At 40.5% G+C, this 15,613-nt stretch overlaps 1 protein-coding gene across 2 annotated transcripts in view; it reads right to left on the reverse strand.

The window, feature by feature from the left end:
• AADAT (aminoadipate aminotransferase) overlaps nt 1–15,613 on the reverse strand; it is a 36,943-nt gene that overhangs the window by 10,448 nt on the left and 10,882 nt on the right. Inside the window, exons 2-9 of one of the 2 annotated variants that reach the window (XM_018560036.1) lie at nt 15,148–15,222; nt 9,122–9,290; nt 6,713–6,845; nt 5,706–5,780; nt 4,818–5,027; nt 3,891–3,956; nt 2,500–2,582; nt 114–210 (exon numbers count right to left, since the gene is read on the reverse strand). In XM_018560036.1, the coding sequence (XP_018415538.1) occupies nt 114–210; nt 2,500–2,582; nt 3,891–3,956; nt 4,818–5,027; nt 5,706–5,780; nt 6,713–6,845; nt 9,122–9,290; nt 15,148–15,222 (908 nt within the window). The remainder of the gene's footprint in view (nt 1–113; nt 211–2,499; nt 2,583–3,890; nt 3,957–4,817; nt 5,028–5,705; nt 5,781–6,712; nt 6,846–9,121; nt 9,291–15,147; nt 15,223–15,613) is intronic. The other variant, XM_018560037.1, reaches the window with a different exon arrangement.

The following is a 15,613-nucleotide window of genomic DNA, read 5'->3' on the forward strand; positions in this document are numbered from 1 at the left end:
TGGTAACTGCTCATGAAAATGAATCCATCTACTGAATCATAATGCATGTCTTAGAACCCCGATTGTGTAACGATGGAAAGGCAATAAAGTGCAGTCTCATTTCAAGCAATTACCTGAGTGAAGGAACTTGTATGTAAGGTAGAGACCTGCATGTGCAGAATTATTCTGTCTATAAGTGGCTTGGGACCTGTTAAAAAGCCAATCCTCAATCTGGAGAGGAAGTAACATAAGATTATTCTTGTTTACCCATAAAAACAACAAAGAAAACAAAGGTTCAACATATCTAACAGACATATACCATACACTTTCTATACCATACCTAGTTCTAGAGTAAAGATGTACTTAATTTAACAATGCACTTGTAATATGCTTGGTGATGTATGGTTAACAGCAAAAATTTACCATTAGGCACAGTAGGTGGCACAAGCAAAAAGGTGGCATTTCCCTGTGCAGTCATTAACCACACATTTTTTCTGTCCTTTTTTGTCATTAGCAGAAATGCAATATGGCTGCCATTGCTAAGCTCTCCTTCCGAAAATGCTAGTTGCCTGGTTGTCATTTTAGTACTTTGAGTCAGTTACCCAGAACAAGTATGAAAATAAAGATTTTTCAGAAGATCAGCAATGGCAGCCCACATATTTCTCTTATGACAAGTTTACCTTAAGTGGAGGAGAAATGCGATGTGTAACTGGGACAGAATACAGTCTGAAATTCAGCTCCGCACACTGTCCTGAATACCTGCACACCTCCTCTTCCTAAATGATGGTAAATTCCTATAGACATGTTTGATTGCATGGACAGAGGGGAGCAGGACCAAATAATGCTCAGCACGGGACTGATGTTAAATTTTACTTTGAGTGTGTTTCCTAGTTTGTGCTTCCTCTTACTCTACTCTTCTCCATATCTGCAATCTTTTCTAATCCTACCTTTTTTGGCCACACTTCAGACATTTACAACTGGCCCACAAACAGAAACCCCATAAAAAGAGAAGAGTTCCCACAATTACAACCAATTATCTCATATTTGATTGAAATTAACAGGAAAGTTTAGTGGTTCCATAAACTGCCTATGGAACACTGCTAAACTCTGCATATTGATTACAGTAAAATCTCAAATACCTGCATGCATTTAAGGCATGTTTCCACAGCTGGGCAAGACTGTAGTCCTGCAATGAGTACTGGGATAAATGCAAGCTGGACTTATTTCTAATGCTGGCCATACACCAGTAGAGCTTTGTTTAAAAAAAAAATGGTTTTCAGAACATTCGTTCAACTTTCCAATAGTTATTGAAGGCAAACTGGCGATCATTCAAGGAGCAGGATAGATATTTTTCTCCAAACAAATGAAATTCTAACAGTAAATGTGGCTTTTGCTCAAGGAGCTGCATTCATTCCAAAATCAAAAGTAAAATTTAACTACATTTTGAACAGCATAAAATTTTGAACAAAACAACAAAGTCTCTAAAGACGATATCGAATGTTTGGACAAGATTTTTTTGTATGAACGTTCATATGAAAATCTACCAGCTTTAGGCGCACCTACAAACTAGTGACATCGAATAAAATATCTCTGGAAAACAGACAGCAGAGACTTATAAGGAAATACCAGTCTACCAGTCTAGTATGCTGCAAAATATACATTTTAGGCTGTTGGGTTTAGATATCCCTTAAAGACTGTAACCTCCAAATGGATTTTCCAGTTTGAGTAGAGCAGGGTTTGATCCTCAGACTTTATAGCACAAACCCTGGAATGGCCTAACTCAGAAAACACTCAGCTTATCAGACAAACGTCCAGTTATCCAGAAATTCCCATGAATAATTCACTAGAGGGCACAGCAGGACAGAGAAATGCTGAGCGGCTTACTCTCTTTTTGACTATTTATAGAATTACATAGAAAACACACTTCAGCAGATGACAGCAGAAATTGTAATGCTAAGCATGGACAGTCACAGCTAGCTTGGGGTGGTTATGGGTTTGCCATGGTCCAGGGCAGTTTTAAAGAGCGAGAGGATAACTGAACTCTGTTTAGCTCCAAACAGTGGAAAAATGCTGCTTTTGGTGGCATTTTGCTTTTGCTGCAAAATTTAAATGGCAAATATGACCTATTGTGTCTCATAAGCAACACAATGAGAGACACTGCTATTAAGCAAAGGAAATAATGATAATGGCAATGGCACTACACACTTATCAGATAAAACTGTACCCATGAGTACATGTACTACAGCTGATGTGCTGTCTAATCCTTGTCAGTGTTATTCTATACAGTTAGTAATATTTCTCTATTAAAACTATATAAAACTACTTTATCACATTTAGTCTAAGTTTTTGTACTATTAAAATACCTGAATGTCAGTACAAAAGATATCCCAGAATCTTTTTCTGCGAAAGACAGAACACACCACAGCACTGAAGACAACATTTGTGAACTCATCTCACAAATTGTCATAATAAAGACCTTGAGTCAGAAGCATCACAGCACCAATGCATCATTGATCTTACCCGGAAGAAAGGACTTTGGACATAGAGTCTGCTCTGATAACACGCCCATCAACATCCATTGAGAGAAAAGATGGAGCCCAAGGCTACAGGGGGAAAAAAAGACTTTTCAAAGTGTCATATTGATACTGCTAGAAAATTGAACGCCTCATAGCACTTAATGTGATGGGTTCAGATGCTTTAAGAACTTGGTTCTCAACTGGTGGGTCGTGACCCAAAAGTGGGTCTCGACCCTGTGTTCAGTGGGTCACTGCATGCCTTCCACTTTTCTAGGTGATAGGCTCCTCAGCTTCCCCCTAGCGCAGCACTGTCAGTTCTCACACTGAGCATCCATTCAAAATATGCTGCCCAGCGCCCAGTGTTGACTTGAGGTAGGGTGGGATGGGGCTATGGTCGTTAATTGAGCTCCATCCATATGTCCATTGCTTATAGCTCAATCGCATGTCCTGTAGATGTGCCTGGATTGGATTGACATCACATTCCGAGTCCCGGAACCTCTACAGGAGCACATTTATTTTTTGTATAAGTTTTTTAATTATAAGCTGAACCAGTGTACACACAACAGAAGTTCAGAAAAGATGCCGGAAAGTTTCTATATGTTGGTGATGGAGGCTCCACTGCACAAAAGAATTGCATTATGTGCAACTGCTAATTTGTTTTTCCAGAATTCAAGAGACAAATGTCAGTTTCTACCTGCTGTATTTTTTCTCCCAAATCTGCATTCCAATAAAGACAGGTTAGTAGTGGTTCATACTATAAAAAGTATTAGTTAATCACAATCTTGCTCTGTAATGTTGAAAATGTTTGTTGACTCATCCAAGTGTCAGGAGCATATATCAGCATTGATAGCCACATGGGTCTCAGTCACCCTAATCCAAGGAGAAGGCGAGGTGATGTGAGGTAATGAGGCTGATTTACTAATGGTTTTAGTTGAGAGATTAAAAATGTTAACACAAAAAAGAGTGAAGATTCACTTCAACTATCTTATCATATAAAAAGCAAATTCTTGTTTTTTTAACATCTGCACCGCTAGTCCTGCATGGTATGTAATGCCTTTTGGAGAGGGACTGGTTGTGCAAGGGGGGAAGAAGCCTGTGGGATCATTTAATCCTGGCAGTGCAGAGGGGAACCAACTGCAAGAATTAACTTTTGTATTCCCTGGAGTTATGCTTTTAGGTGTATGAAGACTGCTAGTTATTAGTTATATCATGACCTGGATACATTAGAACCTTTCCAGACAGTTGTTCATTTTACATATTCATATCTAAGCATTATGTGTTGTCTAGAGTTTTTCTGGTAGAAAAGTTAGATAAGATAGAAGCTCATGTGATTGGCTATAACAGGCACAATAAAACGGCACAGATAATGTCAACTTCCACAATAAACTGGCCTACCTTGTTGAACTGGAGAAAATAATAGGGGTCATCTTCCACAATAATTAAATCATACTCTTGTGCAATCTGTTAAAAAGAGAAGACACATTAGCAGGAATCTACTTATTCTGCCAATTTTTTCAATAATTATTTTGTTTAGAAACCTAACGCCCTAATGACAAGGCCAATTTCTGGTTACAAGTCACATTGGTGACATGACTAATATTTAATCATGGCTTATATTTGTTGATAATTATCACTGGCTTTATATCTGTTGATAACTATCAACGTTGAAAAAAACAGTACTTATAAGTTGGACGTTTAATGCAACAAGTAAACTGTAATTATAAAATGATGCTTGAGGAATCAGTAAGTAGTGATGGCAGGGGCGTCCCGAGGCTGGGTGTCACCCGGAGCAGAGATTGGGTGACACCCCACCGTGACGTCATCGCGCATGTGCAGTCGTCTTATTGACGCCTGCCGGCTGCCATCTTGGTTATGGACGCCAGCAGAAAGAGGAGGGGACGTTCACCCGGCGGGATGAGGTATGCCGCCTGGTCCCCTCCTCTCTCCTGACACTGTCGGTCTCTCGGTCCGTGACCAAGTGCCTGACTTTTCATAGGAGGTGACACCAAAATGACAGTCATTTTGGTATCACCCCTCCAATGGTGGCACCCAGGTGTGGGCTGCACCCACCTTGTGACGCCACTGAGTGATGGTAGTATAGTACCTGGCCAGACTGCACCTGCAAATACATTTTTGGAGTTAAATACATGTGATATATACTACAACTAAATGCTAAGTATTGCCAGTGCTAGAGGTATGTTAAAAGTAATTGTTAAACTCTTTCTAAACATGTCACATGACTACTATTAGCTTTGCATGAGAACAGATTGAATCAGAATTTATAAACATATACTGGTTATTATTGTTTTCATTATACATTACCTTGTAGATTTCTATTTTGCGCTCTTCAGTCAGTGAGGCCCCAGAGGGATTACCTCCATTTGGTATGGTATAAAGAACTTTTGGGGAATTCTTTTTAGGATTAGTGGCATCCTCTGGTCGCCATCTGGAAAGAATATTCTTAAGAGCCTTGGGAATAATACCGTTTTGGTCAGTGGGGACACCAATAAGATTGCAACCCAGTGGTTTTACCTGTAAATTAAAGGCAATTAGCTTCATAATGTTACATACCTATTCTTTTTACTCAAAATTATATCACTGTGCTCAGCATAACGTTATGGAGATTCCTTAAAAAAATGATAAAAGGTGTGCATAGATGGGCTTCACTTAACACTGTCCTCCAGCTAATGAAGAATATAGTGCTTACACCATGGCCCTGTGACAGTTTGTGATCTGTTGCTCAACTCTAATTATTATGTTATTACTGCACAAAGTTAGACTTTAACATAAAAGATAAGGATCTTTATTTTCAGCTCTCATTGAACTCTAAATTAACTTCCATATTTTCTTTATAATGTGGATCCTTATTGTGGTATGTTAGAGATGGTGAGTTGAGGATAGGCAGCTGCATGATACACAGGAGGTGAGAGAGAGGAGTGTGGCCCAGCATTGTAGATCCTGGGGGGGGGGGGGGGATGTGTGTGAGGGAGTTGCTGGGGTGCCAGGTAAGGATATGTGTAAGGGGGTTTGAAATGGTGGGGTGGGGAACTAGCTCATGGTCAGTTTTTAAATCTGTCTCTATTTCTATTGAAGCCTTGGGCTACGTTTGAGCATATAAAGGAACAAGTAATCTCCTTTACTGTAGGAAAAAATGGAAAACAGGGTTTCTTATTTGATAAGAAAATATAAAGAAGGAAAAGGACTACTTACAGCGGCTAGAGTTCCAGAATAGGTTGGCTCGTCCAGTAAGACATTGTCTCCAGCATTCACTAGCATTTCAAATATCTGAAAATATTTGTTTAATAGCATTAAAACAAGGTAAATTAAAAGTTCTGGGTCGACTTTATTTTAATTCTCTTTAACTGATCTTTTATATATGGTCAGAAACAGCTAGGTAACTTTTAATAACATAATATGCTTATTTACAATGTGCATGAATATTTATATGCACATACACGCACAAATTAAAACAAAAAAAAGATTCCTGCTACATTTACCAACTTCAGTGCCCATTGTTACTAAGGGCAGATGAATCCATCTCCTGTTACTTCCTGGAACTCTGGCACATGTGATTAGGACACGTGACCATGCACATCATCTCAGGGGAGGAAAATGCCTTTCCCAGAGATCTCATGAGATTACAGATGAGATTTCCCAGCAATGCACTGCTGATGCAACCCTCCCACTATGCAACGCTTGGGCACATTACATCAATTGTGTCAAAGTGAACTAGGAAGTAGAAAACAAGAAATTGTAAGAAAAATGAAAATACGTTTGTTCAACTAATGAATGTGAGATGATTTTATATCAGCATGCAGAGCTGCGTGCTGATGTGCTTTTTAGCCAAAAAGGGGTAAAGGTCCACTTTAAAGTAGTGCATTTTCTCAATTCAAACATTTGATATGTTTTCTATTGCAAATAAAATATGGGTTTATGATCAAACAATTGCATTCTAATTTTATGTAGATTTTACAGTGTCCCAACTTAATTGGGGTTGGGGAGAGAGAAAGAGAATTGGAATGCAGTCGCCACAGATAAATATTCACTAAGGGATGTATACATTGTGGCAGGATGGTAAATAGGTAGGGTAGGTTGGTATACTGTAAATCAGGAATGAGCTAAGCGCACTCTGAAAGATGCATACATTCTTCTTAAAAAAGTAATGAAACAACAACACTAAACATTCTCCATGTCAAACTTCAGATTCAGCAGCTTACTTTGGACAGACCCTCCTGACTTCCAGTGGTGACACACAGCTCCATCTGACCTTTCTCGGGGCTGTAAGTAAGTGTTGGCGGATTGTGCAATTGGTTCTGTAAATCTTTCAGCCAGGAGATTAATTCGGGAATTCTGCATAACAAACATATCATCATCATGACCTAAATTCAATTCAGTTGACACAAATGTGAATATATAATACAAACATTCTATAATTATTAAATGATTTCTAATAATCATTATCAAAATGTCATTCTGCGCGCCCAGTAATATGTGCAATATATGTGTGCCGCTTATTGTGTTAGCAGAAAAAGCAGAGAAAGTGTGGGAAGAAGAAGACTGGAGGAACCACCTAATGTTGGAGCTTCAGAGGTTAGCACAGTAATTACATAAGATATATGTGGGGATTTGGGAAGTACTGTTTTACTTCATACACTAACACATTCCTGAGTGCTCTCAAATTTACATATATGGTTAGTATTATATTCACACCTTTTCCTTGTTTAATTTCACATAATAAACTTTGTAGGGTAGAGGCAGCACCACTATTACCATAAGGCGTTAACGTACACTTTTTAATCTTATGTAAAATGTTCCCCCATTTTTGACCACATGTAGATTGCTTGTCAACTCTGTTTCTTTGAAGACTTCTGCCTGATACTATTCTGTCCAATGGAATCTCTTGACTCTTAAAATGTATGCATATTGTTTTTTCATTTTGAATAGAGTATAAAAGGGTTAAAACTAGAGGTGCACCGAAATAAAAATTTTAAAACCGAAACGAAATAGTTTTTTTTTCAAATATTTCATTTTTATTTTTTATAAACTTTTAAATTTGTTTATATTTTATTTTTACTAAATATTTTTATTTTTAACTTTACTTTTAGGTGCTTCAGGGAAATATTAGGGGTTTAAACAGATCCCTGATATTTCTCTTTTAAAATAGAAAAAGAAATTGAGAACACAGAGTCCTCAATCTCTTTTTGTGCATCCCCTGTTGTAAATGAACTGAGTGTTCCTGTTCATTTTTAACATGTGGATATAGTGTGTTTACTATATCCTCAATCATTAGAGAACAGGAAGTGATGTAGATCACGCCCATTCATTCATAATTGAGGATATAGTAAACATACTATGATCTCAATTATTTACAAACACTCAGCAATCACTCATCGCTGAGTGTTTGTACCTCGCTCTCCTTCCTGACATGCTGTCACAGGAGGCTCAGCAAGCAGTGAGGGGAACTCGATCTGACAGCTGACTCCTCCCCCGCACCGCCGGCCGGCCTCCTGTGACAGCGCTGCTTGTCTCCGCCCACATGACCGTTCTCCTGATCTGTGACAGGAGGCTGAGCGGTGCGAGGAGGAGAGATGCCGGCCGCTCACAGCGCTCTCCTCCCACAGCGCTTGGCTGCCTGTGACAGTTTCTCTCCTCCCCGCTGGGATACAGAGCAGCGCCCAGAGGGGAGGAGAGAAAGCAGAGATGCACCGCTGTATCGGCAGAAAAATTGTACTTTCGGCATTTTGTCAAAAATGCCATTTTCGGCCGATATGTTTCGGTTTGCTGATATATAGGTGTATTCCTAGTTAAAACACCTACCGGCTTATTTTTGCTGTCTGTGACCATGTGGGGACATTTCCCTTCAATTTCTGTCCCAGAGGCACAATAGGAAGTTAGGGAAAATCTCCCAAAGTAAGGGCAATTCCCTTCTTAGACAGCTGCCCCCAATGGAAATTTCCCCTTACCATTTGTTCTGGGGACAACTATACAATTTGTGATTTTCCCTCACTTTCTTTGGTGAGGTAAGTATCTTACCCTTCCCCATGCTATCCAAAACTAAAAAAAGTTTTTGCCTAGAGCAGGGCTTGACAAATCCCAGGCGCATTGGAGCTTGCTGCATGCTGTAATCTGTGTCCCTTTTGATCCCTGCTGTTCTCCTTGCCTGTATCAGCAGAGCCAGCAGTGACCGTAGGGGGACACAGACCGAGGAGAGACCGACTGTCAGCTGCTGTGACTGTATTACCCCATGCCCCTACTCTGCCTCCCGTGCCCCTCTTCTGATCAACTCCTTGCCGGTCTCTCATCCAGTGGTTGGCAGCAATAGCCAGCCTACTATTGGCTTTTTTAAATTGCAGTAGCCAGTAGCAGGCTAGCTATTGCACCCGCTCATTGCCTGTTGTCAATCAGCAGAGCAGCAGACCTGCAGGAGAACTTTCTCCTTCAGGTCCCTCCTCTGCTGAAACCCCAAATACATTCAGAATGGTCAGGGTAAATAAAAGCAGAATTACAGTATGATATATTCATTGATATACAATGAATCTACAGCAATAAAAGGAACAAGTGACTAATAAAATATAAGTAGAAAGAAACAATTCGTTTTTTTTCCGGCCAAGAAATAATAATTTTACCCAGATGTTGCAGAGTACTGTAGAGCTTTCTTCATCAAACTCTCCCCAATCTCAATGGCTGTCCCATCATTCATTGTTATGCTTGCAGCTTTGAATGGAAATGTATTTGGATTTGGGATTCCCCCAGATAAGGATATCATTGATGGTGGAGATTTCATTAACAGATCGGCTAAAAATAAAAGATGAATTTTGTAGAGTTATTATAGAGGAAAACTCAAACAAACAAGCGTCTTTGAAACTGAAAAGCACAAATGCCCCTTCCCTCATAAATGTGAAAAAAAATAATAATATGTGGGAAACACTAGTCAAAAAAATTAAATGCCTGACACTTTAAGGATATAGCCCCTCCCACCTCACAGTTGTCGTAAGCACTACAAAACAAAACGAGGGGAAAGAGCTGTGTCCCTCAATGGACTCAAAGAATCGGATTTTACGGAAGAACAAAATCCCATTTTCTTGATTGTCCATTGAGAAACACAGCTCTGAAGAAATTCTGACACATAAGGATGTTCAAAAGCAGTTCAAACAAAGGGGCGGGCACCACAGCAACTAAAAGAACCAGTTCAACAACAAAAAAGGAACTGTGAAACAAATATTCAAACAGCCGCCTGAAGAACTTTTCTGCCAAAAACTAGCATCAGAGGAGGCAAAGACATTAACTTATCCGGCATCAATTTCTCAGTTTTGTCAGATAGCTACAGAAACTTCCAGGATTTAATTAGTATGTGGTATGAATCAACTAGCAGCCACTTGATAGTAGAATTTGAACGAAGGAACAAAAGAAACTAAAATAATAAACCAGAAGAGAAGGACACATCCTTTCTCCTGAGGACACTAAGTGAAACTGGCAGGTGTGAAGGGTTATGTCCTTAAAGTGACAGGCTTTTCATTTTGTTGCCTAGTGTTCATTTCTCCTGGAGGCAACAGCATAACCCTACGTCTCAGAATTTTTCAGAGCTGTGTCTCTCAATTGATGATCATGAAATTAAACAATGCTCATTTAAACACACTGGGGCTTTTTTTTTACCACTACCTTTACTTTATAAAATTATTTAAAAACAACCGCTGCAATAATCTAAAGGGTGTTTAAAAAATGTAATGCAATATAAACAAGCTTGGATGTTAAGTAATACAATTATAAATACAAACCTTTACACCATAACTAAAAGAAGGACATTAGAGGAAAAATTAAGGACAGTGGGATTTGGTTACAAAGGTTGTGAGCTATGTATAGGAACCTGTTGTCTGATGTCTGGATATATAGATTTTAAAGAGATTTTTGTAAAGAAATGGATTTTAAGCAGGGCTCGAGAAATCCCATGCGTTAGAACTTTTGTCCTGGTGCCTGGGCTTCCTCCTCAGTCATCGCATCAGCTCTGCTCTCTCCCCCGCCCCCCCCTTGCCCTCGCGAGTACGCTCTGTATACCCTTCAATCCCAGCTGCTCTCCCCGTCTGTATCAGCAGAGGCACCGGGGATTGGAGAGGACACAGACTGCTGCAGCCAGTGCCCAGCAGGAGTAGAGACTGCTGTCAACCGCTGTGCCCCTCTATGCCACCACCTATTGGTTATTTTAAATTGCAATAGCCAATAGCAGGCTGGCTATTGCACCTGCCCACTGCCTGCTGTCAATCAGCAGAGGAGGACCTGAAGGAGAACTTTGGGTGGGTGCAAAAGCCAGCCTGCTATTGGCTATTGCAATAGCCAATAGCAGGCTGGCTATTGCTCCCAGCCACTGCCTGCTGTGATTACATTCAGCTGCCTCAGCATGCAGCTGTTATTACCCAGCTAAAGCTATTGAAGTGGAAGGGTGACACCAGGGGTCTAATAGAACCCTATTGTCACCTTAACAAGAACCTGTAATTTCCAATGTGCTATCACATAGGGGGCTTGTGAGCCCCCCATGTAATAGCAATGAAGTTAAGTAAATAAAAATAAAAAAAGTAAAAAAAAATTAAGTTAAATAGAAAGAAATAAAAAAAATGGCAAAAAAAAATTGTAAAGTCCCCTGCGAACACGTACATGCTAACGGAAACACAAGTCGAGTGCACCTACGTATGAAAATTACGATTGTGCTACACATGTCAGGTATCGCGTGCACTCTGTACAGAGGCATCTCCCCATTCAAAAACTGCTTCATAGTAAATATTTTCTGAATGAATGAAAAGCCTCTGTACCATTAATTTAGAACAGAGGCTGCAGAACAAGAGATTGAGGACTTTGTGTCCTCAATTTATTTTTCTATTTTAGAAAGGGAAATATCAGGGGGCTGTTTAGGCCCCAGATATTTCCCTGAAGCCCCCCCAACAGTAAAAAAAAAAAAAAATTAAATAAAAAAACACATCCTGGAGGAGGGGCGCATGTCATAACATGACACGGCGCATGCGCAGCGCTGGGTGACGTCACATGCCTGTTGGGGGGGCACAGGTTTTTTTTTCTTGTCCTGGGCGCAAAAGGAGCTAGCTACGGCTCTGGGTATCGCCACATGGACCAATAAAAGCTGTAATTGAAAAGTACAACTGTTGTTGAAAATAAAGCTTTGTTCGTTTAAAAAAAAAAACTTGCCTCCCAACTTTTTTAGCCGGCTCCTAGATTCAAAGTGAATTTGTCAAGCCCTGTTTTAAAGTACAGGTTCTGGACCATAGAGGCAGCTGCAGAAGGTTCATGTCAAACATCCTCTTGTAAGTAGTGTTTATCTAATAAAAGCTTAGTGACAATCCCACCTGTAATGGTGTCAGCAGACATAGTAATTCAGCAGCCATTGGGTCAGTCAACCATCACCATATTTCCAAGAGTTAAATACAAGGAGTACCTCCGAGAACTTGCCCCTACATACCCTTGTAGAGCTACCATGCAAGTTATGTTTTCAACAAATGATTGACACATCCCATAATTTCATTTGTTATTTAATTTAGACAAATACTATAGACACACTCTACACAAAAATGCCATTTGTGAAAATTTCAAATAGAGAAGGAAACCATATTTTGATAGAGAACGGTCTAGAAGCATGATTTTCCTTGATTTGTGCTAAGGAACCTTATTTGCGCTAAGGAGTTCTGTGTAAGATAGATACAGTTTTGTAGCTTCAGAATAAACCACTGCAATTGCATGTCCAGTTGGGGGCTTAAAGTGATGATTTTAATGGCACAGTCTGTTATTCTTGAATAAGCATATTTGCTTGTTTTATAATGCTCTGACTCCCATAGTGCACTGCTCAGGGCTTGAGTGGCCAATTACCAAGCCTGATTGAAATTACCTCAGGGGATAGTTTGCATGAATGTGAGCAAGTTTCCACTTTCACAGAGTTTCACAGACTTTTTGGAGGTTACAGTAGGGGATCAGGACAGCATGGGAAAGGTAAGTTTAGGATCCTTGTCCCACCTGTTATCAAGGCAACGTACAAATATGTAGTTGTCCTTTAAGTGCAGCCCACCTGATCTAATATTTACCTTTTTCTTCTCAGTTTTTTGTGATCTTTACTGTGGGGCCTTGCCCAGAGTCGCAAAGCATTTCTTTGGAAGCATCCATGCCAACTCCTCTCTACCACGTCCATGTGCACCACAGCCTTATTAATTCCTATGTGGAAGGTAGTAATTTGCAGGACTGTTGGAGGAATTAATGGAGTTATGTCATTCATGCGCAGGAGGAAGAGAATCTGGCAGGAACACTTTTGGTTGGAAGAAAAGCTGTGGCTCCGGGCAGGGACGCACAGTGCAGATTGCTGGAACGGCGACAGAGATATGTCTGCACACAGGGGGTGGGGTACACTAAGGCTGGGTTCACACCTAGGCGTATCGAATATGCGCATTTGTCGCGCGTTTTTTGCGCGATTCACGATATAAAAAAACGTGCAACAAGCGCGCGTTTCCGAGGGCTACCTGGCTGTAACCCAATGGATAAGCGCGACAAAAACGCCCCAAAGAAGCTCCTGTACTGCTTTGGGCGTAGGGCGTTTTGTAGCGCGTTCATACGGCCTGTAATACGCCCAGATGTGAACCATACACATAGGAAATAATGGGATTTCGGTGTTTGAGTGTTTTGCAGAGCGTAGGAACACGCTACAAAACACCCAGGTGTGAACCGGGCCTAAAGAACAACTTGTATCAAAATTAAAGTTGTTCTTTAATTCACATCTTGTGGATTACTACTAAGGTCAATCGGTGTAATATGATAGAAGATAGTGACAATGGCAATGACAGTGCCGCAAAAGGCACAATGTGTATATGTAATTATAATACAGTATGCATATTCTGGTTATACACTTTGAAATCAAATTGCAAGTAAAAAAAAGAAGTGGAAAGGAGTTTAGCACAATTGCTTAACTAAAATAGCCAATGTCCATTAATCAGAGAACAGATCCTTGAAATAATGAATGCGATGGAGTACAAATAATTTTTATGCCCACTGTAAAAGCTAGAACAACCCATAAAAATCCAACATATTGCAAAAGCCATTAAGTACATTGACAGCAGGGTACATGCTGCCTATGTACAAATTACATTATGGAACACAATGCATTTCTCAGGAGCAAATCAATTGACCATTATTGTCACACAGCAAACAACTGTGACAAATGTGGCAAATTAATACCTGTTTTATAAATTAGCTTGTCAGCATTTGCAGGGTAATTTTACTGAGCTGGAGGTCATGCATTTACTGCAGACACCCTGCTAATATATCATCTCTTCTCACACACCAAATATAATAAACAGTGACAGATTCAAAGTTATGGTTAGATATATACATCTACACAGGCACTCCATTGCCATTTTATCACGACTATCGCAACATTGGTTAATTATATACTTAGCTCTAATATTTATTTGTTGACTTGCAAAAATAATTTAAAAAAAAACAAACAGTTTTTTAGTTACTACCAACATTTTGCTAAACAAACATATGTATAGGTATCAAAATGATGAATTGATTCATGATAAACAACATTTAACTCAGTTATGTAGTCAAAAAAAAGAATTAACTTAATTTAAATATAAAAAGTATAGGTAACTCAGTCTCTCTTAGGGCGCATGTAGATGGGAGTTGTTTTCCGGTGTTTGAAATGCAGGTCAGCAAATTCATGGACTTCAGGGGATTAAAGGAGAACTATGGGGTTAAGGCTTTTCCCAATAGTTCTCCTTAGGGTAACGGGAGGACGCTAGCTCCCACTCACGCTCCCATCACCCTAGGCTCAGACGCCGCAGCTGAAGCGGATCCCGACAATTGTGCCGGGATCCGCCCAGCTGCGTGAATGACAGCTGTCTCTGCCTATCTAGAGGCAGAGCCAGCTGTACCCGCCCCCTCCCCTGTCCATTCCGCCAGTCAGCGATGGCGGATCGGAGCGCGTAAGGGGGGAATCCAGCCCCTCCCCTGTCACGGCAGAGAGCCGTGACAGGATCGAGAGGTGAGCGAACTCCGGTATGTGTTCGCTCACCTCCCGATCTACTGAGCCGACCTGTGACAGTCTCATTATCACAGGTCGGCTAGAACTATGAGGTGAGTGAAAAGCACTCACCTCATAGTTCTCCTTTAATGTAAATGACAGTGGTGAGGCTGCGTTTGACCAGCTTTGCTTTATTTGGATGCAGCACGTCCAAATAGGCAAAACTAGTGAAATGCAACCTTTCTTGTCAAACAGAAGTGTGAAAGTTGTCATTGTTGGCTTCCTGAAAATACTAGTTACCTGGCTCCTGGCTACGTCACAGGCATTAAGAAAAATATGGTGTATGTGTCAGAATCTCTATATTGATTTCAGGTCAGTGAACTAGAACGTGATGAAGCGAATGCATTAGCATCACAGCCAGGGAACTAGCATACTTATGGGAGAGATCAGCTATGGCGTTCACTGAGCCAGTCATAAAGGCTGAGGCCACCATGGGCCTCCCCATTGGATGCTCATGTTTTCAGGTTTGCCTGTAATGGCAGAGTATGTATGTGCAGTACATCCTCCTCAGCATTAACAAGCAGAAGTATACTCTGGATCAGAATCCCAATCATCCCAGGCGGGACACTGCGTCACAATACTTACTCATAGCCCGTATAGGTGAGGGTTGTCTTGCTGCACTCACTGCCGTAAGAAACCGTGCGTAATTCATTTCTGTGGATATACCAAGGAAATATGTTAAATTCAACTGCACCGTTTTATTTATTTAAAGAAAATGCGCCATTGTGATTTTCTCACTAACCAACACATCTCAAGACAAACTGAATGACATGGCTTACTATACTACAGAAAACAACAGAGTGAATGCGAGTGGGACCTGATGGATATAGGGACTATAGACCAGGGGTGGACAACTCCAGCCCTCCAGCTGTGCTTTTACTACAAATCCCAACATTCCTCTGGGAGTTATGCTGGTAACTGTCAGTCTTGCAATGCCTTATGGGACTTGTAGTTCCACAACAGCTGGAGGGCCAGAGTTGCCTACCCCTGCGATAGACTCAATTTACAAAGCTTTACAAAGCAGTGTGTATCTGTATGTTTAGCCACGTGA

The sequence above is a fragment of the Nanorana parkeri genome, unplaced genomic scaffold (assembly GCF_000935625.1).
Source record: "Nanorana parkeri isolate BGI_ZX_2015 unplaced genomic scaffold, ASM93562v1 scaffold428, whole genome shotgun sequence".
Classification (NCBI taxonomy): Eukaryota; Metazoa; Chordata; class Amphibia; order Anura; family Dicroglossidae; genus Nanorana; species Nanorana parkeri.